At 35.7% G+C, this 25,046-nt stretch overlaps 2 protein-coding genes across 3 annotated transcripts; both read left to right on the top strand.

The window, feature by feature from the left end:
• The first annotated feature begins 497 nt into the window (after nt 1–497).
• LOC108219865 (uncharacterized) lies at nt 498–6,821 on the top strand. Its single transcript, XM_017393416.2, has 7 exons — nt 498–887; nt 1,570–1,669; nt 2,734–2,799; nt 3,133–3,250; nt 4,126–4,208; nt 5,468–5,529; nt 6,423–6,821. The coding sequence occupies exons 1-7, from the start codon at nt 664–666 to the stop codon at nt 6,532–6,534; spliced, it is 765 nt and encodes a 254-aa protein (XP_017248905.1). The 5' UTR covers nt 498–663; the 3' UTR covers nt 6,535–6,821.
• A 7,854-nt stretch (nt 6,822–14,675) lies between these two features.
• Nucleotides 14,676–23,683, top strand: LOC108223349 (ubiquitin carboxyl-terminal hydrolase 5). Of its 2 annotated transcripts, XM_017397550.2 has the most exons (14): nt 14,707–14,921; nt 15,180–15,401; nt 18,286–18,430; nt 18,537–18,596; nt 18,678–18,773; nt 19,060–19,158; nt 19,234–19,449; nt 19,723–19,863; nt 19,956–20,126; nt 20,711–20,968; nt 21,058–21,206; nt 21,387–21,959; nt 22,469–22,742; nt 23,199–23,683. In XM_017397550.2, the coding sequence occupies exons 1-14, from the start codon at nt 14,797–14,799 to the stop codon at nt 23,379–23,381; spliced, it is 2,712 nt and encodes a 903-aa protein (XP_017253039.2). In that variant the 5' UTR covers nt 14,707–14,796; the 3' UTR covers nt 23,382–23,683. The 2 variants fall into 2 exon arrangements, with proteins under 2 accessions (XP_017253038.2, XP_017253039.2); XM_017397549.2 differs by having other exon boundaries at nt 14,676–14,921; nt 19,060–19,449.
• The last annotated feature ends 1,363 nt before the right edge of the window (nt 23,684–25,046 follow it).

The raw sequence follows: 25,046 nt of genomic DNA, 5'->3' as shown, positions 1-25,046 counted from the left end.
TACGATTAATTGAATTTTTGAGTCAAAAAATGGCTATATATGAATTATTAGGGTTCTTCATAACACATCTCTTCCAATATCAATTTTACCCATTTTTTTGGACGCGAAAACTCAATTAATTGTACCTACATAATCTCTATAGCCTACTGTGTTAAATCCCTATGAGTAACACTTCTTAAACTGTCGATTTGTCTTCGAATTTAACGTTTTAATTTTAAGACTGATTCAATTTCTGAAAACGGTGTTTTAAATGAAACCAAAAATTCGAGAGTGCCCCGGATGATATATTGGTGTAAAGTGAGTGCCCAATTAGATAATTAACCCTATAAAATATTTTTATGCATTCTCCTATTAGTTTTGATATCCGATTTTTGATAACACCGACTTTATAAAAAGGATATTGATTTCTTAATAATACTGATTTAATAAAACATTTAATTTATTTAATATTAAAAGAAAAAGGGAAGAAAAAAGAAAGAGAAAAGATAATATCGGATAGAGCGTTATGTATCGAGCGAGCTGACTATCTTTATTTACCAGTTCCGTGCTCATCATTCTGGCACATAAATACAAACTGGAAACTCTACCATCTTCTTCTTTTCTACTCCACCTCTCCTTTTTTATAATTCAAATAATCAAACTGGGTCTCGTTCTTCTTAATTGATGGCTGCCAGTGCAAACCCATCTGGGGATAACAACAATCAGAACGACGGCGGCGGCGGTGGTGGTGGAGGCGTTAGCAATGGGAATGGCCCCACCTGCAACTCTATTCCGGTGCCTGATAATTCTGCTGTGGGCCCCACCCAAGCTGCTCTCAAGCATAATCCCGGTCTTTCTGTTGAGTGGAGCCCCGATGAGCAAACCCTTTTGCACGATTTGCTTACCAAGTATCCTCTCTCTCTCTCTCCCCCCCCCCTCTCCCTCTCTCTCTCTCTCTCTCCCGCGTATAATTTATCAAGTTATGTGTGTAATTGTGTATGTCTATGTACTTGCTTAGATTTGATTGTGTGTGTTATTGTGTATGTATTAAGCTGTGTATATGTGTGTTTTTTGTTATTTTACTTGGTAATTTGGTTTTGGTTTTGGATTTTGTAATATATATGTTGTCGGTGAATCTTGATTGTTTTTACTTGTTACTGCTACAGTAAGATTAAAATCCAAATCTTTATTGATAATTCTTGTTTAAATCCGAGTACTAGAATGGTTTGGTTAAAGGGATATGATTGTTAATTCCTTTTTGGTTAGATTGTGTGGTTGTATACTTTGTTGATAAGGTTAAGGCTTACCTTTTGTTCTCTAGTGATCTTACTTTTCATATAGAAGCTTTTTCATGATGCTGTTTATCACCATTTTGATATTTTATGGGGCTTCTTTAAATTTATCACAAAATAAACAAGTAGGGATGTAGTGATGTACATCTCGATAGAAATTTGCGTTGTGTTTCCTAAGTACTTCATTACATGTTTTAGTGTTTATCTCTTTTATTATGGCTTCTTTACTTTGTTTAAGTACTGAATTGTTCTTCGTGTATGTATCTGGTCATTAATATATTTGGGTTTTTATTTTCAGGTATGCAGCGGAATCTGCCGTCACCAAATATGCTAAAATAGCTATGCAGTTAAAAGATAAGACAGTAAGGGATGTTGCCCTGCGTTGTAGATGGATAAATGTAAGTGTGGGATCTTTAATTGTTTATCAACTGATATGCTCAGTGTTTTTAAAGTTGTTATTAATTGCAGTTCGCACTATGTATAAAGTGCAGTAAAAAGCACAAAAACCACACTATGTATAAAAACACTGAAATTCCCTCAACTTAAAAAGCCCTAGTTGTCTTTAAAACCCCTAATTTTGAACATCATCTGTAAATACTACTTTTTATGTGTTGGGTTCTGCCTAAATATATAGACCGATAATTTGATACATTTATGTGATATTTTTGTTATCTTTACAACTATTCTAGTTACCATTGTAGTGTTGAATATTGGAACAAATATTTTTAAAGTACATATGTATAAATATAGATATTTATATATATAATTTAATTTTTGGCAAAAATTCGTTTGCGCTTCAAAATCTGCGCCTGATCTGCTAATTGCACAACACTGGATATGCTTTAGTTCTTTTTCGCCTAGGGTTGATACTATTATGTTATAGATATACAAATTGCTAAGGCTAATTCCTGTCATATTACACACACAACGAAAGAAAATGACCAAGTCTCATGTTTAATACTTTGTGTAGTCTTGTTGTATATGTATATGAATAGTACACATTTCTATTACAAAGTGCACCAACAGTTTGTGGATCTCTTTGGCCGCTTTTGGTGGGCTGGTAGAACCTTTTATGTTAATTTTTTAATTTTTTAAATTTGGTACACTGTGCCTATTCCCATATTTTGTACTCGTGAATCGTGATACCTAATGGCTAAATTGCACAGTTATACCTTATGTTGGGATCCCCTTTTACTCTGTCCGAACTTTTAAGTGGCCCAAGAATGACTTACAATCTTACATACCCAATTGAAGTTATAATTTTCTAACCAAGCCAGTGGATTTTCAAATGCAAACAAGAGATGCAACACAGAGAAACACATTGAGAAAATATCGGATCTCAGTTACATGTTATGTAGTGTGATTATAAGCAATCGAGCATCGAGCACAACTTAAGTGATGGGGTGGTGTCAGTTTAATCGTCTTTGTTAATGCAGTACCAATTGTAAGCCTGTTTTTTCAGAAAAAGGAGAATGGAAAGCGGAGGAAAGATGACCACAATTCATCGAGGAAAAACAAAGACAAAAAGGTATGGTCTTCCATATGGCAATGTAGGTATGATACCTGATACAGTACAAGTATATTGAGAGTGAGAGACAGAGAGTTCATGCATTCCTTTGTTGCCTGAGTTGCCCCCCCCCCCCCCCCCCCCCCCCCCCCCCCCCCACACACACACACACATGTATATATGTCAACAGTCTCATATGTAACTGGCCAATGCGGAACCTTTTGTGCAAAGGAACTGTGTTCTCTAATAATGTGCCACCTTTTCTCAGTCATTTGCTGAGATGTGAAGAGCCAAAAGGTAGTTGCTCTAATTTCCTTAATGCTTACACTATCTACTACATTTTCTTCCTTTCAGGAAAAAGTTGCAGATCCTTCAGCTAAATCATCGTCTCATCTTACTAACCGTTCCAATGGCCCTCCTTATGCCCAAACAGTGGTCTCTATGGACAGTGATGATGGCATCTCATACAAAGGTTTCTGCTCCCTCTCTCTTGTTCTATAGACATTGACTTGGTAGATTTTTTTTGCAGTTAAGTGCACTGCACAAAGCCATGAGGAAGAAGCTACTTAATCTTATAGTACATGTAATAATATAAAAACCATGTAGGACAGTCCTGTCAAATTCATGAGGGTGTGATCTTAATCCAATGTTAATTCATCATATCCATCAACATTAACTGCCAAACTTTCTGTATTCAGTCCCAACTTCTTAAGGTGGCAATATCAATTCTTTATCTTCATCCCCAGGAATCAGTTTTTAGATAATAATTTGAGTTAGGCTATGGGGTCGATGTTAGTAGGGAAGTCTATTATTTGTTGGTTTAGACTCTCCTATATATACTCCTACTTAATCCGGATTCAATAAACTTGCTTTGAAAATATTACCCTTATTCCAACCACTTATGTCCAATGAGGTAATTTCTGATGGATGTTAAGAAAGCATATGGAAGGTGGCTATATGGTTGTACTCCAAAAGATTGGACTAGCAGCCAAAAGTCATGTGTTCCTTTTTCTGCTGTTACTGTTTACAAGCATATTAGCTGTTCAAAAAATGTATTAAATACTGGACAACCTAATCAATAATAAGAATTAACTTTTAGTTGTAAGTGCAACACAAATTAAAAAATGTACGCTAAAAAATGTAACATGCTTAATAAGATCCTATTAATAGTTATAATTTTTTTGGGCATAAGATAGAATGATTCAAGGACCTTCTAAGTTCTAGCCAATAAAGATTTCAGAAAAACAGGCTCCTGTTTATTCTAGTTCTGCTAGCGTAGTAAGTAACAGATGTGTCATCGTATTTCAATCATATGATGTTGTGGAATGATTATATTGTCTTTTTCAGCCATTGGTGGTGCAACTGGGCAGCTTCTTGAACAAAATGCTCAAGCCTTGGATCAGATTTCTGCAAACTTCAATGGATTCAAGGTTAAGTTCGTTAGTTTTCTTACAATTATGAAATGGAAATGTATATCCTTTACCTTGAAAGCTTTGTATTATACATATATTTTATTTGGAGACTCGGAGACCAAATAACTACCGTTAGATTAATATAAATGGTTCAGATCTTGCTATACTTCCACCTCTTCATTACATGTATAAATGTAAAACCTTATAAATACTTATAAATGTTTTTATACGCACAAATATTTGTCATTACATATAATATTACATGTGTTAATTTGAATCTGAAACAATTTTAAATGAAAATAAGATTTCTAATTACTTATCATGATATGTGATTGTTAATAGTTAGAAGAACGTGAAAATATTGCTATGTACTATAGCTGAACATACTTGTTCTGCACTCATTTTTCGGCAACTCCACAGATTTTTGTCTTGTATTTGAATACTACTTTATTCTGCAGTTGAAAATATTACATGTTCTGCATGCAGAACAGTATCCTATTTTACAATTACACACATTTTAAAGCTAGCAATATATTTTCAAATCTCAAAATTGATTTTTAATAATACGATTTTGAAGAATTATCGCATTTGCATGAAATATGGGAAATTAATAGTCATCGGAAAATACTTTTAGCAGCTGACCTCTAATTAACAAATATGCAATACATTTTTAATGAGATTATTTTAATATTAATACTGTAATAAATATAGATACGCCTCATATTAATAGTGATAATAAATCATCGATTGTGTTATATTGAAAAAAGGCGGGTCTTAGGGTCTCAAATATATATTAGTCTCCATATAACCCAACCCTAGTAATTTTGTCATTTTTCTGTATCTGTATCGTCTTGGTCATGAATGAGCTGTCAATATCTCAATACACTAAATTAACATATTTATTTGGACACTTGAGATGCATGGTCTTTAAAATTTAAGTACATGCTGGTCAATACTTGAACCTTTTTTCTATACACTATAAATATTGTTACCTCAGCAATACCAATGATCAATGGTGTGGATCAATTGAAGAAGATTGCCACCCTGGTATTTTTTGCCGAAATGATAGTCATTAATTTTCCATATAAAAGATGTCGTCACAGTTGGATGATTTCATGTTCCACTGACCCAGTTAACATGATGCATGTTGTAATGAGAACCAACCTCTGGTTCATTTGCTTCATTTGCAGATTACCTGTTTGCATCACTACTTATTGTTGAATGTGGACTTCTAATAAATGTCCTGATTTGCTTTCTCTTTTCTTTTTACTTTGCAGTATCATGATAACATTAATCTCTTTCGCCAGGCTCGGAACAACATCCTATCAATCTTAAATGAGTACGTTTCTAATTTGTTCTAAGCATGTTTTTTTTACCTGTCCCGAGGCACTAATTTTTTTGGTAACTGAATATATCTGAGTCAATGACTCTCTTCAGCCTAAGGCGCTAATTTTTTTTGGTAACTGAATATATCTGACTCAATGACTCTCTTCAGCCTAGTATGGTGTCCGCATGTTCATAATCAACTATACAAGTTTCAACTTCGTGTGTATACAGTAGGTTAATGTTTTTTTAGTTTCATGGTCAAACCTTATGAGTACTAACAGAATCACACTTCCTAGCAGCAGGTAGTTTCTCTCTGCCCTCCCTGCCCCAATACATGTATAACTATGGTTCTTTATACATTCATAATATAGTTGAAGTGGTAAAATTGTTTTATATACTCTTGTCTCTTGGAGTGCTTTTGTACAAGCATTTGATGCTCAAGTTTGCTAATTTGTGAAGAGTGCCCAAGTTGGACTCTTCCAGTTGGACATTTTAATATGGATAATCTATTGGAACATTCCTGTCCATAGGATATCCACTGCCTTGAGTACGTTGTGTCCATAAATTATTTGAGCAAACCATAGTAGATAGACGAAGCGGAAGGTATACATGGGCCATTGACTCATTACCCTGGTCATGCTTAGTTATACAGCTTTCCTCCATACCAGTTTTTGTTACCGAAATTGTTGATCTTTTAGTTAGTCCCGACTTTCCCTCAAAGGGGTTACAAAATCATGACAAGTATTATTGGAGACATAATCATAGATTCAGTAGTACATTATAAAGATATTGATGTGCCCTCACATGTCGGAACATACTATTGTTGGTTTAGGGATTTTGAACATGTGGACTAGTGAACAGTTAAGTTTGCAGCTGTTGAATAACAAAACAATATGTATTTTGCAGCTTAAATGATTTGCCAGAGATTATGAAGCAGATGCCGCCCATCCCTGTGAAGCTTAACGAAGAGCTTGCTGTCTCCGTCCTTCGTCTTCCACCCTTGCACAAGACATCATGATTTAAGTCGCTTTCTTTAGATGCTTCAGAAACCCCTCTGGAGTTCTGATCCTTAATTTAATATCTGAAGGCAGAAAATACCTGCCCCTGCAGTTTGTTTTCCCATTCGAAATAAAAAAGTTGATGCATTTAGTTTCTAGTATTTATAATCATAGCGACCTCATTAAATTAACATTTCTCTCTTTTCTTTTCGACAGTGATAGTAGTAGTTTGTGCAATATATGTAAATATCTCCTGCTGTGTAGGAATGGATATTGACTGTAAAGTTTGAAGCATTACATTTTGTTCCGCAGCTGTTCTATTTGCTTTTAGGGTTAATTATCAAGTTGGTCACTGAAGTGGACTTAATGTATCAAGTTGGTCACTGAACTCAAAACGGTATCAAGATGGTCACTGAAATCATCATAAATATCAAACAAGTACCTTGAAATATGAGTTCTAAGTAGTAAAAATATTATTTATAAAGTTTTACACATTATTTTTAAATGTTACCACGACCAACTAAAAAGTTATGATTTCTAGTAATTAAAATAATATATTTAGATTTTATCAAGTTTATTTATTATTTATATTTTATTGTATAGTTATTTTTTTGTTTTAATTAAAAATAAATAATAAATAAACTTGATAAAATTTAAATATATTATCATAAATATTAGAAGTCATAACCTTTTACTTGGTTTTGGTAACATTCAAAAATAATGTGTAAAATTTTATAAATAATATTTTTACTGCTTGAACTTATATTTCAAGGTACCTGTTTGATATTTATGGCCACTTCAGTGACCATCTTGATATTGTTTTGAGTTCAGTGATCAATTTGATACATAAAGCCCATTTCAGTGACCAACTAGATAACTAACATTTTGCTTTTATAGCTATTAATACTCGTATAGAAAACAATGTTCAAATTACTACTCTTTTTTTTTAAAAAACAAAATCTTCCTTTTAAACGGCACAAACTATCAATTTACACGACACAAATCACGTTTTTACATGCTACGGTCACAACTATTTTCTTCGAATTACAACTAGTTCCCAATTTAAGAGCAAAAATTCTGTTCCGTCAAAAAGAAAAGTAAAAATTTTGGATTTGTTTTGGGGTAACTTGTAAGTTACCGGGCATTTATGCAATATACTAATTTTTTTATAAAAACTTTTATAATTTTTGCGGCCTAAAATTTTTTAACAGAATATAACAAAATAACTTTCCTGTATTTGAATGAACATGTATGGAACCCGGGCCCCGAATCAAACCCGTCTTCTCTAAACCTGTTTTATGGGGGATTTCATAATAAAGTGGAACCACAGGTTGCACTTTATTATGGAATCTCCTCTCGTACTTCAATCCTCAGTTCGATCATATTCGGCACCTATAGCCACTTCGTTACTTTTTTCCTCTTTTTCATTTTTATTGTGACTCCTAATGTTATCTGAAAGGATGAGCGAGAAATGCTCTGACTACTTTGTTTGTGATAACCTTCGATTTGAAATCATTTATTTCTACTTTAGAATTTTAATTTTAATTGGTCATATTTGTATATTATATTTGATTCTAACAAAATATGATGTAATATATACAAATTTAAGTAAGAATATTGACTTTGTTATAGAATCAAGTAAAAATATTAATTTTTGAATTTGGTTTTGTTGTAGGACATTTGACGTTCTGTTGCATATCACTTTAGATATTATAATTAATTTAACATTTATTTGTAAAAATTAATATGTGTACTATTCTTCGTGATTAATCACTAACCCAAACTGAAACATAAATATTGATCTATATATAGTGATACAAAGTGAAACTAAGTTATAATATTTGAATTTTTATAGTCTGTGTGTGTATGTATATATAAAATAAAAATAATTGAGCGATATGAGTATTATGTGATCAGATTGTATATTATGGCAGTAATATTGGATGACTATTTAGCATAAATTATTTGATTAATGTTAGATAATGAGATTGTTTGGTTAATATTATTTTTTAAAAATAAAATCTTATTTTTAGAAAAAAAAAATAAGAAACTTTACCTTTTACTGAATGAAGTCATTATTGTTCGTCAGATAATAAATATGAAATCAATATTTATAGTTAATATCTACGGAAATTATAAAATATAGTGACTTATTTTTTAAATAAACTGGTTGCCAAACACCCCAATAATGTCCATGACAATGATACTAACTACTAAATTTAGATGATAATTGTAAATATCAAATTTAAAACAATAACTTATTGCTAATATTTAGCAATATTAAATAAATAAAAATTTAAAATAATTATTGAGTGATTATTTAGCATAAATTATTTGATAAAGATGATGTCAAATAATGATGTCCACTAACTATTAAATTTAGATGATAATTGTGATATCAAACTTAAAATAAAACATATTACTAATATTTATTGAATAAAAATTTATACTGTTTAATATTTTAAATTTCGTAAGAAGTTATTAAATGATAATAGTTTATTTTTAGATTGAGAAATACTCCCTCCGTCCCATTTTAGTTGTCACACTTCTATTTTGGTTGGTCAAATTGATCAAGTTTTGACTAATAATTATAAATCACTCATTCTTTATTTTGAAAAATCAAAAATTACATCTTAAAATACAGTAAAAATTATTTTCGATGATATATATTCTTTATTTTATTAATTGATAAAATATTAAGGGATCTTTTTAAAAATACCCATCTGTAAAATTAGTTTTTTAAAAATACTACCATCTTTTTCATTGTTTTTAAAAATACCTTTTCATAAATTTTTTTTTTCAAAAATACGATTTGCAACTTTTGCAACCTCATTTGCAACCTTGGGCGGCGCAGCCGTAAAAGTTGCAAATGAGGTTGCAAAAGTTGCAAATGAGGTTGCAAAAGTTGCAAATAAAAATGGAAAGTTGCAACTGTTGCAACTGTTGCAACCTTGGGCGGCGCAGCCGTAAAAGTTGCAAATGAGGTTGCAAAAGTTGCAAATGAGGTTGCAAAAGTTGCAAATAAAAATGGAAAGTTGCAACCGTTGCAACTGCAATTGCAACTAGTTCAACTGAAAACTGTAAGTTGCAAATGAGGTTGCAAAAGTTGCAAATGAAGTTGCAAATGAGGTTGCAAAAGTTGCAAATAAAAATGAAAAGTTGCAACCGTTGCAACTGTTGCAACTGCAATTGCAACTAGTTCAACTGAAAACTGTAAGTTGCAAATGAGGTTGCAAAAGTTGCAAATGAGGTTGCAAATGAAGTTGCAACTGCAGTTGCAACTTCATTTGCAACCTCAGTTGCAACTAAATGCAACTGAAAACTATATATAGTTGCAAATGAGGTTGCAAAAGTTGCAACTGCAGTTGCAACTTTTGCAACCTCAGTTGCAACTAAATGCAACTGAAAACTGTAAGTAACAACAGATGTATGGTGTGCCCCTGGCGGGGCCATTAGATTACAATAGAATCAACTGAATGCAACCATATGCAACTGAATACAACCATATGCAACCATATATATATATATATATATATATATATCGATTCCGAAAATGAGGTCGAAAACGACATTTGAAAACTGGAACTTGAAATCAGGAATTCGGTTGCATATGAAGTTGCAAAAGAGGTTGCAACACGGTTGGCGCCGCCTGGAGTTGCAGATGAGGTTGCAAAAGTTGCAAACAGTATTTTTGAAAAAAAGATTTTATGAAAAGGTATTTTTAAAAAGAATTCTGGAAGGTAGTATTTTTTTTTTTTTTTTTTTTTTGAAACAAACAGAATTGTATTAAGCAGAAGAGTCATACAGCAGGGTCTCCACAAGAACATCAGGAGGAGACATAAAAAAGCTTTGGCTTTCTAGCAAACAAGGTAACTTAGCCATCAAGTGGGCTGCTTTGTTTGCTTGCCGTTTAGCAAAATAAACTGAAAAACAGGGTCTTGACTTAAGGATAGAGCGACACTCATCTAGCACAAACCCAACTTCGAGCAGAATGTCATCAGCTTGCTTCAAAGCTTGAACTGCAAGAAGTGAGTCTGATTCAATCTCGACATGTTGATAATGTAATGTTAACAGCCACTGAAGCCCTTCATGAATCGCAGCCGTCTCAGCTTCAAACACAGAATGTACCATACCCACCTTCTTTACTTGGCCAGCGACGAAAGTACCCAGGTGATCTCGTATGATTAAACCTACAGAACATGAATCATCTCCTGGTTTAAAAGCAGCGTCCGTATTCAACTTGTAAAAACCAGGAGCCGGAGGTTTCCATTTGTGACTAGTTGGCGGCCTAGCATGGCTTAGAACAGCTGCAGTTGCAGTTCTGCTACTTCTGGCAATTTCCCAATCCACGAGGTACCGAGTACTCCAATCCATGGCTGTAACATTATTGACTGTTTTATTTTCCCATACTTTTTTGTTCCGAAAGAACCAAATACCCCAGAGGACCTTTGCAATTACCACTAACTCTTCTTCACTTGCAGAGCTGAGTTTTTGAATTAACCATTCCGGAGCACTTTCCACCATACTCATATCATAAAAAACTCCCACATAATCCCAGCAGCTAGCGGCAAAAACGCAGTCAAAGAAGACATGGAGTTGGTGTTCAATGTCTGACACGCACATTGGGCATGTGATAGGAACCAAAACACCCTTCGAACGCAGCCTGTATCTCACTGGAAGATTATTTCGACAGAAACGCCAGAGAAAAACTTTAAGCTTATGAGGAATATTTAATCTCCACAACCTACTCCATCCATTTGCTTGAGGAACAGTTCTACCGACCAAATTATTGTCACACCAGTGTTGATAGCCAGTTTTAACAGAATACTGGCCATTTACAGACTTGGACCATATTACACGGTCGTTAACATCGCGCTGAGGAATGCGAGATCCCAAGATCAAGGCCGCATCGTCTTGAGAGAAGAACTGGACAACCTTGGGAGTATTCCACTCTTTAGTTAGAGGATTGATAAATTCAGAAACTAGAATGTTACTAGTACCGTAATCTCGAGTTTGATCAATCCGAAAACCTGCTTTGTTCTTCAGCCACATATCATGTACAGCATTGATAGACCTTCCATTTTCTAGAACCCATCTGAACCCTTCATGAAGAGAATTCCACGCCTTCATTAGACCATTCCAGATAAAACTTGATCCCTGATGAGTCTTTGCCTGCATAAAGCTGCATGTAGGATAGTAGCGGGCTTTGAATACGCGTGCCAGTAAAGAGTTAGGCTCCTTAATAAATTTCCAACATTGTTTACCAAGCAGCGCAATATTAAAACCGTATAAACTACGGAAACCGAGCCCACCTTTGTGTTTTGACATACTCATATCTCCCCAGGGAAGCCAGTTTATGCCCCTGCTTCGGTTGGAATTTGAGTTCCACCAGTATGAGTTCATAATCCTCTCAATCTCCTGGCACAGTGACTGCGGAAGTAAAAAACACGACATGCAATACGACGGAATGGACTGGGCTCCATTTTTTATTAAAACTACTTTACCTGCTTGAGAGATGGGTTTTGCCTTCCAGCTTTGTACTCTTTTCCATACTTTGTCTTTAACAAAGCTAAAAACTCTCTTCTTTGAACGACCAACCAGAGAAGGAAGACCCAGATAATGGCTGTTTTGCAAATTATTGGTGACTCCCAACACTGCAGAAAGCTCGAGTCTCTGATGCTCTTTTACATTCGAACTGAAGAAAATTCCAGATTTCATAAAATTGACTGCCTGGCCAGATGACTTCTCATACTGATTAAGCAAAGACTTGATAGCTTCAGTCTCTGTGCGGTTAGCTCGAAAGAACAAATAACTATCATCCGCAAATAGCAAATGAGTGATTATAGGGGCAGTTGGACTTATTTGGGAGCCATGAATAGTACCTGAAGATGCTGCATTGAACAGAGCGTCGGAGAGACCTTCAACACAGAAAAGAAATAGATATGGGGATAAGGGATCCCCCTGACGAAGACCTCTAGTAGGCTGAATAGGACCAACCATCGAGCCATTGAAGCAGAATTCATAGGAGACCGTAGTTACACACAACATTACCCACTGAATCCATTTGTGGCTAAAGCCCATACACTGCAACCTGGATTTCAAATAACTCCAGTCAACCCTATCGTAAGCTTTACTGATGTCAAGCTTCAGCGCTATTTCACCCTCTTTGCCTCCTCGTTTCCTGTTCATATGATGAATAATCTCAAAGGCAACCAACACATTATCTGTAATATTTCTTCCAGGAACAAAAGCAGATTGGTTTTCAGAGATTAGAGTTGGAAGGATCTTCTTCAGTCTATTCGCTAGAACCTTCGCTAAGATTTTGTAAAGAATATTACAAAGAGCTATTGGTCTAAGATCTTTCATGCATCTAGCATTTTCCTTCTTTGGAATCAAAACGACATTTGTGTCATTTAGATTTGCTGGAAACGAGCAAGAATTCAGCCACTCCATACAACATTCAAAGACTTCCTTGCCTAACATAGCCCAGAACTGCTGGAAGAACGCTGGATTCAATCCATCAGGACCCGAAGCTTTGTCTGGGTGCATCTCTTTCACCGCTGCTGTAAATTCTTCAAACGTTAACTGAGCCACCAAGTCCGCATTTTGAGAATCCGTAACATGACTCCGTGATGTCAGTTCTCGTGCCTCAATTCCGGGGCTGTTACCAGTAAAGACATCTGTAAAGTACTCTTGCACCATTCGACACATAGCATCATGATCAGCTATTTGTTCACTTTGATCATCTTCCAAGAAAGGTAGATGATTAGTTCTCTTTCTGGCTGATGCAGTAGCGTGAAAGAACTTGGTATTTGCATCTCCCTCTGCTAGCCAATAAGTTTTTGCTCTTTGTTTCCAATAAATTTCCTCCTGCATAAGAAGCTCATAGAGTTTCTCCTTTTCAATAAAATATTGTTGCACCCCTTCCAAATCAGTTCGTTCCGCTAGATTTGTTAAAACCTCTTTTTGGATCCTTACTTTATCCCTGAATTTATGAAAGAAATTTCGACCCCAACGAGCCATGAAGCTAGACACAGATATGAGCTTAGGCAAAATATTAATAGCAGGCATAGCCAACCAGAACTCTGAGACTTCTTTGCGAAAATTAGTCTCACGGAGCCAAGTGTTTTCAAATCTGAATCTAAAAATTTTCTTCGGAAAAGAAACATTTAGCAGGTCTAGTAAGATAGGGTCGTGATCAGAAACTGGAACATGATGAACAGATAACTTACAGAGCGGGAAGAGATTCCACCATTCTTGAGTAGCAAAACATCTGTCGAGTCTTTCTTTAACCCATTCTGGCTTTCCTCGACTTTTCTCCCAGGTGAAATTACCTCCTTGTAACTCAGCCTCAACTAAGAAACTATCATCAATAGCCTTCCTGAACCCCTCCATTAGATGCCTGGGATGAGGGTGCTTTCCCCATTTGTCCGACTCCTCCAGGAGATCGTTAAAGTCTCCCATGATACACCAGGGAAGATCAGATTTTGATGCTAGGAGACGAATAAAGTCCCAAGAGTTCTTCCGCCTCTCACGTTCAGGAAATCCATAAAAACAAGATAGTCGCCAAATAGCAACGTTATTCTGCATAAAATTAATATCTACATGATTCCGAGAGTAGCCCTTGATTTCACAGGCTGCATTATTCCTCCAAAAAATTCCAAGACCTCCACTATGACCTACACAATCTACTGAAAAACAATGTGCAAAACCAAACTTTACTCTAAGTTGCTCTAGCTTAGCAGCTTTTGAAAACGTCTCAGACAGGAAAAGAACATCGGGTTTATGTGATTTAATTAAATCACCAAGAACTTGAACTGTTCGGGAGATCCCCAACCCCCGACAGTTCCAACTTAGCACATTCATTTCGAATGGCTAGCTTGCATCGCAAGCTTAGCCAATAAAACTGGTGAGGAAACTGTGCAATCAGCATTAGAAAGAACAGCTTCAGTGTTGAGAAGCCCATGACCACCTTCATAATCCATGGACTCACTTATTTCAGGCCCACGTCTTCGTTTTCGCTCATCCATATTAAGCCCAGCTAATTCTTCGTTAGAGGGCCCATCAGAAGATTTCCCAAAAGAAAAGGTAGGTAGTTTTGTAGATTTCCCAAATATTAATAAATTTGAATCAAATTTTAATCAATTTTACCACACAGGCCAACTGGTAAATGGCGATAGAGGAAAGCTAAAAAAAGGAGTAAAACCCAATCCCCTTTCTTCACTTCAGTTGCCTGGTGAAAAAAGACTGTCAAGTCCAGAGAGAGAGAGGGGGGGAGAGAGATGAAGAAGAGTACGATTACGTCTAATTTATCGCCGGAGAAAGAAAGGCTTGCTATCAGAGACATCTCTATCGCCACCGAGTCTCTCACCAAAGAAGGCGATTTGTTTTATCTTCTCACTCACAGGTCAATTCTTCACACAAACGCACACGCGCTCATTTCTCTTTCTGTTTATACATCGGAAAATGTATCTGTATATCTGAATTTTGAATTTGACATGGTTTTATGCCTTGCCTAGGGTTTTCGAGAGGGTTTCTGTTTAATTGCCTTTTTTTGACATTTTCAATTGTGTTATTTATGTAAATATAGAGTTTGTTTAAGGTGTAGTTGGTTTTAGTGCTGATGAATGTGAATTTCGTGTTTGGTGTTATTGTAATGTAATAGATGGTGGCATAACTGGCTCGACTATGTGGACGGGCTCGAGGTAGCTGCGGACAATAATGGATTTACAGATTTTAAAAGACCCTCGGGTATTAATAATTATGATTTAATTAATCGCGTAACTACAAAAGGTTCGGATGTGTGTGCTGAGCTCCGTGACGGGTTAGTAGAAGGGACTGATTATATATTGCTTCCAAAAGCAGTTTGGAATCAGTTACATGCATGGTGAGTTTAATTGTTAAGTTATTAGTGTTGTTATTGTTTTAATATCCCTAATTTCTTTGTGATACTGTGCTTGATTGTTACTTGAAAGGTTTTGCATTGTATATAGGCTTGTGAACTTTACGCTTACTTTAATCTCAAACTTGTGATTACTGACATGTTTAATATGTTCTACCTTGACTTAATATCGGTTCTTTCATATTCATGATTACTCTTAACTGATTGTAATCATGTAACATTCTAGCAAGATGCACATCATGGATAAGTATCAAGGGGAGACTGTTGAAAAATAAAATTGAGTGCAAGATGGTAATATTAAAACAGATAAATAGATAGGAAAAAATTTTTACATATGAACTTGTAAATTATTGAGTTTTTGATACCTCATGCAATCTACCAGTATTACTTGATGCAATTAATATACAAATATTAAACAAAAAATTTGTAACTGTCCAGATCATTAATATTTGCTTATTTGGAATAAAGTATATTCCAAAGTAACATGTAGCTTGCCCTTGCATAGACTGAACAATTGTAAATATTAATCTCTTTGACCTTTTCTGAAGTCTTATCATGAAAGCATCGCAGATCTTTCCTAAACTGTTAACCGGTTAGTTGGGTTCAGACTTCAGATCTATTGACACAACCATTAAGTTTGTGTGCTTTTGAACCATATGGACCAAAATGAGGCTAATTTGTGCTCGTTTTTGAAGTCGAAAAGTATGGCCTGAGGCGGGAGTAAGTACTGGATAGAATATAATGTGTTTATGGCACTTGAAACTACTACTTTTTGGGAATGTTTAGGGAAATGTGGATATTGATATTAGGTTCATTTTCTTATAAAGTTACAAGACTAAACGTTGTCTTAGAAAGACTAGAGAGAGATTTCATATAAGCAACATCTCTACTAGCATTTAAAGTATGCACTGTGATTATCGTGATCAAGCATTGATTTGACATATGGGGGTAAGTAACTGTCCTAATTTAACCTAATTAGAGGCAGCAGAATATGGCCTTGGGTTGCATATAGAGTAGCAGTAATACTTTCCGAGGTCTATATGCGCTAGGGTGTTCACATATAAAGAATCACCTAGAAATTTACATATTGCAATGTGTAGTACTGTATATACTAACCAGCAATTAAATATGCAAGGATTAGCCAGAAATAAAATGTGAGCATTAACTATTAATAAAATATGCTTTGTAATGAACTATGTTACCCGGACTCTCCATTTTTGTGCTTATACCTGTGTACACAGGCATGACATGGGTGTGGGTACGGGCTTTGATTCGGGTCCTTCTTATTACAACCAGACACTTCGCCTTGTAGCATCCCAGGTCAAAATGAAAATTTAGGTCTTTTTACAACTTGTTTATAGAGATCAAGATCCGAAAATGACTTGTTTCTCTGTTATTTCATAAATTTTATGCTACAATTTAACATACATAATTACTTTATGTAATTTATTTGCAGTAGACACTAATTTTATGAATGTACATTTGTACAACAAATCAGACTATATAAAGTTTTCCCTGCGTGGAGCTTAAGTACCAAGCCCCCATACCTGCGTATTATTTTGGATCCATATCCAAGATCTTAATTATCCTAAAACTACGAAATTGACTCTTGGATCCGTACCTGTGTCCGACACCCATACCCGAGACCTGTAACATAGGTAATGAAAGCATCAATAATAGTCTTATAGACTAATAGTGAAGTAAATTTGGGAAACTAACAGTGCATGACTTTAAGGTGAGCTGTATGGCTTATCATTTAAGTATTTAACTATTTAAGCACCACATTAATACCAAATGGTGGAAGCATAGCAACCTAGTGTGATGTCTGCGGTGGCATCTGTGTAAAGCATGTGGTATCTATTTGTAAGATTGTACTTATAAAGTTATATGTAAGATACTTAGATCTATGTTACCTGGACTCGGGTATGGATATGTATCTAAAAGTAAGATTCTTAGTTATGAACTATTTAGGATTAGATATGGACCCGCACTTGGACGTGGGTGGCAGGACTTTGGCAAGTAAGCTTAATACAAATAGAACTTTTTATGGACTACTGTACATCAACATTATGTCTACTACACATTCACCATATAACATAATTGTGTACATTAAATTGTAGCATAAGGTCAAAAGGATAATACAGAAGGGGGATACTTTTTGTTCCATTTCTGCAAGTTGTAGTGTCCAGTATTAATAATAAGGATGCAACTCAGATCCAATAGCCATACCCATGGTGTGTCCGGTGGACACTGGTATGAAGATTGAAATGGAGAGTCCGGGTAACAGAGTGTTAGATATCTCAGATGTGGGTGCAGTTGTATGTAAGGAGCAAAAATATGTTAAACACCAAGGAGAGAAAGAGTTGCATTGTTTTTAGCGGATTAGTGGAACACAGCTCCCTTCGTTATGCTAATAGAAGTACGATCCGTCTTTCTTTTGTAGATTAATTACCAAATTAGTGTGGAAATATATTTGATGTATATATGATTTATCATTTTGTCCCAGAGAATTCTTGTAGGACGTGTTTTAACAAAAGAGTTAAATAACTCCCAATTATGTAAAGATGAATAAACAGGTGTATATAAAAGTTAGCCTATAAATATTCCAAAAATAGCTATACTAATGGAAAAAGAGCAGCTTTCAAAAATTCATACCTTATAGAATTATTTAAATTATTATGTAATAGTAGATGTGATTGTTATATGTTTGTTTTATGAGTATAATGTGATATGTTTTTTAATAGATATTATGTGGTACCTGTAGAATGTAGGAGAACCCTATACTATAAGATGCTAAACAACTTCTTAGTCGATGTTGTATGATATATTTATTATTTGTGAATGCCAAGTATCTCTGCTTTTGATTCAGGTATGGAGGGGGTCCTGCGCTGGCTCGTAAAGTCATAAGTTCCGGTATCTCTCAAACAGAATTGTCAGTGGAGGTATATCCTCTACGATTGCAATTACATTTGATTCCGAAAGGAGATCAGTCTTCCATCAGAATAAGCAAAAAGGTGTGATTAACTTTATAATTATCTATATTGGTTTTTCGTCATTTTCTTCCCAATCCCATCTATGTATACTGAACTGATCCCATGTTGCGTACAATTTTCTGATCAGGAAACCGTTGGTGAGCTTCACAAAAAAGCGTGTGAGATATATGGTCTTACGACTGAGCAGGTAAAGCTTGGATAAGTTTCTTTTTTCTTCTTGCTTCCATTAGGCTTATGTTTACCTTTGCTCATGTCTTTGTTTTTCCAGACTTGCATTTGGGATTACTTTGGCCATCGTAAGCAATCTTTAATGAATGACTTGGACAAATCTCTTGATGATGTCAACATTCAAATGAATCAGGATGTAAGTTACAATCACGTCAGTAGTTCTGCTACATATACATACATATGTGTGTGTGTGTGTTGGGGGGAGGGGGGGTAAGTTACAATCATATCAGTTCTGTTACACATATATGTGTGTGTTTGTGCGTGATGTCAATTTTCTGGATCCTTTCTGTGGTAATGCTAGTCTGTATGCTCAGTCTCTGAGTGTTATTGCCCACCATTCGCTATTAGTTACTCTTCAATTCCGGCACAGCAATCAGGTTTTAACTAATTTTTTTATTTTTGTGTGCACTTTTTGCCAACAGATTCTAGTTGAGGTCATTGACAGTAGTGGTTGCACAAAACCTGTTCACGAAAATGGATCTGGGAGTAATGAATTAACTGTGTTTGTGGACCCTTCTAAAGCAAGTTTGTCAATTACTGGAGGTTTGAGCAAGGGTCACTCTAGGAACTCTAATTCAGCTTTATCACAATTTCAGAATCATACTACAACTAGAGAAGTGGAGAAGACACATGGGCAGACTGGTGTTAGTACAAGGGGCTCTTCGGGGGGCCTTACTGGGTTGCATAATCTTGGAAATACATGCTTTATGAATAGTGCAATACAGTGCCTTGTTCACACACCAGAGTTTGCTACATACTTTCTGGATGATTACCATCAAGAAATAAACTGGCATAATCCTCTAGGCATGGTTGTAAGTTCAAATCTTAATGATGAAGAAATTCTTTAATTATATTTGTATATATTTGCCTCCACTTATTATAACAGCTTAGTTTCCTTGCAAATAGTTGATATATGCTCACTGCAAGACAGTTTTTCTAAATTATGGCATCGCTTAAAGAGCTGAGTTTATTTGGAAATCTATTATAGCTTTTATGACTTTTTGTGATTATATGCGGGTTCAACTCCTGATTGTCAGTACTTGACTGTAGCACTGATCTGTATAGTGTTATTTGTTAATATGCAGGGTGAACTTGCTGTAGCTTTTGGTGACTTACTTCGGAAATTGTGGGCACCAGGACGAAATTCAGTCGCTCCTCGTCCATTTAAGGCAAAGCTTGCTCGCTTTGCCCCCCAATTTAGTGGATATAATCAGCATGATTCTCAGGTAGGCCGTGTTACATAAAGTTCATGTCTTCATGATGACTGTTCCATAATGGTTTGAATGCAACTGATAATGTTTCGTATTCTAACCACCAGGAACTCCTTGCTTTTCTTTTGGATGGGCTTCATGAAGATCTGAACCGTGTAAAACACAAACCTTACCTCAATTCTAGAGATGCAGATGGTAGACCTGATGAAGAAGTTGCTGATGAGTATTGGTCAAATCACATTGCTCGTAATAATTCCATAATTGTGGATGTGTGCCAAGTTAGTATCTATATTTTTTTAGAGTAAATGATGTTAATAGTAGAGATTAGTGATTATCTTTTGTTGCAAGTATATGCTTAATTTAGGAAACTTAGATTGTATAGTTTACATTTACATGTTCTAAGCTGTCGTGTTAAGGACAATGGAGTGTGAATGCTTCAGCGGCCAACTATATGCTGGCTGCAGCTTTTTTAATTTGTTTTTATATAATGTTTTTATATATAGATTTCTTTTGGTTCAGAAGTGCCAAGTTTTACCCCCCCCCCCCCCCCCCCCTCTTAATTAGATTATCATTGTTGTGAATTTTGATATTCCTAATCTTAGCTTATCTTACCTAAGTTCTGCTAGTAGATATTATAATTTGTATTTTGTATATGTTGTATTGTTTTTGACATTTATTAAACCCTACTCAAGAAAGAGATCAATTTTTTAGCTGTCTAAGATGTTTATTAGACTATAGTACTTGATGTTATCTCCAGTCATATCAGTAATTTGTTTTTTTTAATGTGTCGTATTTCCCTATATTTGGTAACTATAAAAAGGTCTGTTCATTGAACCCACGAACAAATGTTTATGACTTGCAGGGCCAATACAAGTCAACGTTAGTTTGTCCTGTATGTGATAAAATGTCTGTTACTTTTGATCCCTTTATGTATCTTTCTCTGCCTCTCCAATCTACCTCAACACGAACAATGACGGTGACAGTTTTCACTTGTGACGGAAGTGCACTACCAGCTGCTTGCACTATTAATGTTCCAAAGCAGGGTCGCTGCAGGGACCTAATCCAGGCACTTAGCAATGCCTGTTCCTTAAAACATAATGAGAAGCTTTTACTTGCAGAGGTGAGGAACATTAATACCTTGGTGGCTTTATGTGTGTGTAATGAGGGTATGATGGTTTATTGATATGTTAACTTGAGTGTTATTAACAGATACGGAACCACCTGATTAATCGCTTCTTGGAGGAGCCTTTAATGTCATTGTCTTCCATCAGGGACGATGACCATCTTGCAGCTTACAAATTCCCGAAGTTCGTGAAAAACTTCAAATTTCTTCAACTGATCCACCGTCGGGAAGAACAGTAAGTGCATTGGGAAATCTGCTCTCAACTTTTTACTTAGACTAAGTATGGCCAGTTTTCCTTTACTTGTACTTTTGGGATGCCCAAGTACTCCCGGCAGCCAACATTTTACGTTTTGAGAATTAATAATAAACTCAGGTCACTGGGTATTATTTATTTATTTTTATTCGTTTGCTGTAGGGATTCTGGTAGCTCCCAGCAAAAGGAGTGGAAACCTTATGGAACACCACTTGTTTCACCGATCTCTTGCGAGGATACTGTAACAAGTGGTGATATACAGTCAGCAGTTCAAACTTTGCTGTCTCCTATGCTTAAAGTAAAAACCGAGAATGTGCGACATTCTGATATCTCGAACGTATCAGCACCAGCATCAGATCCACCTCCAGCTGTCAACAATTCTACTGGAGCTACAAATGATTGCATCTTGGCTGATTTGAAACAGGAATGTGGCAATATTAAGGTGATCACTTCACAAAGACTTCCTTTACAACTGGTTGATGAGAACAACGCATGCATTGATCTATCAATTGGAGAAGAGAAAGCCTTTAAAATCCCCTCATCCTCTAGAGCAATACTTGTTTTTATTGATTGGTCTCACAAGCTTTTGGATAACTATGAGAGCACTTGCCTAGAAAACTTGCCAGATGTCAAGAATGGTGCTGTAACTAAAAAAACTCGCAATGAGCCTCTTTCCCTGTATACTTGTCTGGAAGCTTTTCTGCGTGAAGAGCCTCTGGTACCTGAAGACATGTGGTTAGTACTTTCATATTTTCTGCACTGCTTTCCTGCAGTAGTCTTCATGTTGTCTATGCTCTGGTGACATCCTTCAGTTATAGATTCAATGTCAAAGTGAGGTTGATTCTGTAGATTAAAAATTCATACCTAGCATTTTAATCTTTTAACCTTTATAAAACATTTGTTTCTTAAGATTGCACAATAGTGCTGTATGAGCCGTCCATACACTTTGATGTACCAACCATTTGTTTCTTAACATTGGACAGTAGTGCTGTATGAGTCTTCCATACACTTCGATGTTGAGCCTCTATAGAAAATATTTCGTTTAAGTTTACTCTGTAAATAGATTGATATTGATCTAGGAATTCATCCCACTAAACAGCTGGGTGAATGGGTAGTGGCTTGTGCAAAAGATAAGGGCAATAAATAAATAAATAATAAGAAGATAATTGTTTTAAATGGTTATTATAGTATCTGGCATGTTCCATTAATTTTAAAATTTTAATTTGCTTAACATGGTGGCCCAGGTACTGTCCTCAGTGCAAGGAACGTAGGCAAGCAAGTAAGAAACTTGATCTTTGGAGGCTTCCTGAAGTCCTTGTTATCCATCTTAAGAGATTTTCATATAGTAGATCAATGAAACATAAGCTGGAGACCTTTGTCAACTTCCCCATATATGACTTTGACTTGACAAATTATGTTGCCAACAAAAGGAATTCTAGACAACAACTGTATGAACTATATGCCTTAACCAATCACTATGGTGGCATGGGGAGTGGTCACTATACTGCGTATATCAAGGTGAGCTGAAATCTTCACATTTGAATTTTTAAATGTTAAAGGTATATTTAGCTTAATTAGAACATGGTTTGTGCCATTCTTCTTGCTTTATACCTTGTCCAGAGTAAATGTTAACTTGTCCTCTATCTGTTTCACTTGTTATTATTACAAGCACTTCTGCGGACAATCAAATGACAGTAATGTTTATTTCTAGATTAGTTATTCCTGTAAGAGAAGCATCATGAATTTGTAAAAGTGAAAGAATGTTTTTCTTTCTGCCTCTTTTCTATTTTTTTTTTTTTTTTTTTGTGTTTGTGTGTGTGTGTGTTGGGGGGGGGGGGGGGGGGGGGGGGGGGGGGGGGTTCACATGGGCATGTGGGAGTTCCATCATCTGTTCTGTTCTTTAAATATGACTTGTTATATTCATGATTGACCTCTTCTACTTCATAAAAAAGGTGACATGTTTTTGCTGTGCAGCTCCTTGATGAAAATAGGTGGTACAACTTTGATGATACCCACATATCACCAATTAATGAGGACGAAGTACGGTCAGGCGCAGCATATGTCCTTTTTTACAGGAGGGTGAAGACTGACACTGCATCTGCAAGCAGTGGAGCACCAGTTTCCGCAGGTCACAACAACTTATCTTCTCAAAAATAGTTTGTGGGCAAACTGTTATATTACCGGGAAAAAAAGAAGTTTTGTAAAATGTTATACATGCGCCCATGAAATGTTTAGAAGTAGTCTTCGTTGGCAATGTTATACATACGCCGATGAAGTGTTTAGAAGTAGTCTTTATTGGCTGTTTACTCCTATGTCATGACTCTGTTAATAGGTTATAGAATAGGTTAAGTATGCAAAAGTCGTACTACTTGAATCTGCATCTGTGGGAAGGTGTGTCTTCATCATATGATTTTCTTTAGTCCATAGTATATTTTAAGAATGTTCTGCCTTTGTAGTTCTGTATTTTTTCTTTTGTTGATTTTCAAATGTGTCAATAGTCCTGTGAAAGTCACTAGTCATCTGAAGATTTTGTCATTGCAATATCGAAATTTCTCTTTTTCAGAAATGTAGAGTAAGTAAATAACAGGTCGCTGCTTATCATTGTTTTAGATATTACCTAATACACAGTATAGCCTCCCAGATTGTTGTTACATTAGATTATTGTCTATAAAAGTGAGCTAGCAGATTTTCATTTTTGCATCAGGATTAGCAAAAAACTCTACTTTTTCCTCATCTTTTTTGTTTCTTATTTATCAGCAAGAATCCAAATCCATTTCTAAGCTGAAATTACAGATTCATCTGCCTGTAATTTTGACCCGGAGTGGTTCTTCCTTGTGAGGCTACTTATCATATATGCAGCTTTGTTTGGGACATCCACTCTTTCATTGTCATTAGCAAGAACGATATCTATGTTTGAAACAAAATTATGCGGTCTCGGCCTAAAACCGGTATTATCATACTATTATGGAGTTGTGGATTTGGCTTATAGTGGACAATAATATTATTGTGGAGTGTTCTCGCCTGCCCAACCACTGAATTCGGCTTATAGTAGACAAAATAATATTACTGTGGAGTTGTGCTTGCCTAGCAGGCCCAACAAGTGGTATGAGAATGAAGGAGTTGTATATTCGGCTTATAATGGACAATAATATTATTGTGGAGTTGTGCTCGCCTGCCCAACCACTGGATTTGACTTACAGCGGACAACAATATAATATTATTGTGGAGTTGTGCTCGCCTAGCAGGCCCAACAAGTGGTATCTGAATGAAGGACTTCAAATTGGACCAGGGCAAATGGATTACAAAGGATGCCTTTAAGGATAAGGCAATAGTGTGAGTCTAGGGAGAGCCAGATAATTTGATAACTTTATGGACTTCTAATATGTACAAGGAGAGCCAGAGCACACACCACGAGCTGGCTCACCCACCGGGAGGCAGTATTCGTCATGTGTCGTGCCTATGTGTCGTGCCTTAATTGTGAAGGGAAGACTATTAACGATGGTCGCACATCAACCATGAGGTCGCACATCAATCGTGAAAGGGGCAAATTGTAAACAACTAGAAAAACTCTAATAGTATAAGGTCTTTTAGGAGATGCCCAAAAAGAAATTCTACGAGCTCGGTCCGAAACGGACAATATCGTACTAATATAGAGTTAGTCTCATTTAGCAGGCCCAACAAGCATGATTACAAGTGTCATGCATCCGGTGAATACTAAATTACCAATACTTTAATTAATAAAGTAAGATAAAACTACAACACTTGGTTGGGAATCATAAGTCTACTAAAATAATTAAATTTTTATTAGATTTATACCATTAG

This window comes from Daucus carota, chromosome 5, assembly GCF_001625215.2.
Source record: "Daucus carota subsp. sativus chromosome 5, DH1 v3.0, whole genome shotgun sequence".
Classification (NCBI taxonomy): Eukaryota; Viridiplantae; Streptophyta; class Magnoliopsida; order Apiales; family Apiaceae; genus Daucus; species Daucus carota.
Note: the sequence above shows the minus strand (reverse complement) of the source record. Positions and strands in the feature narration are given on the sequence as shown.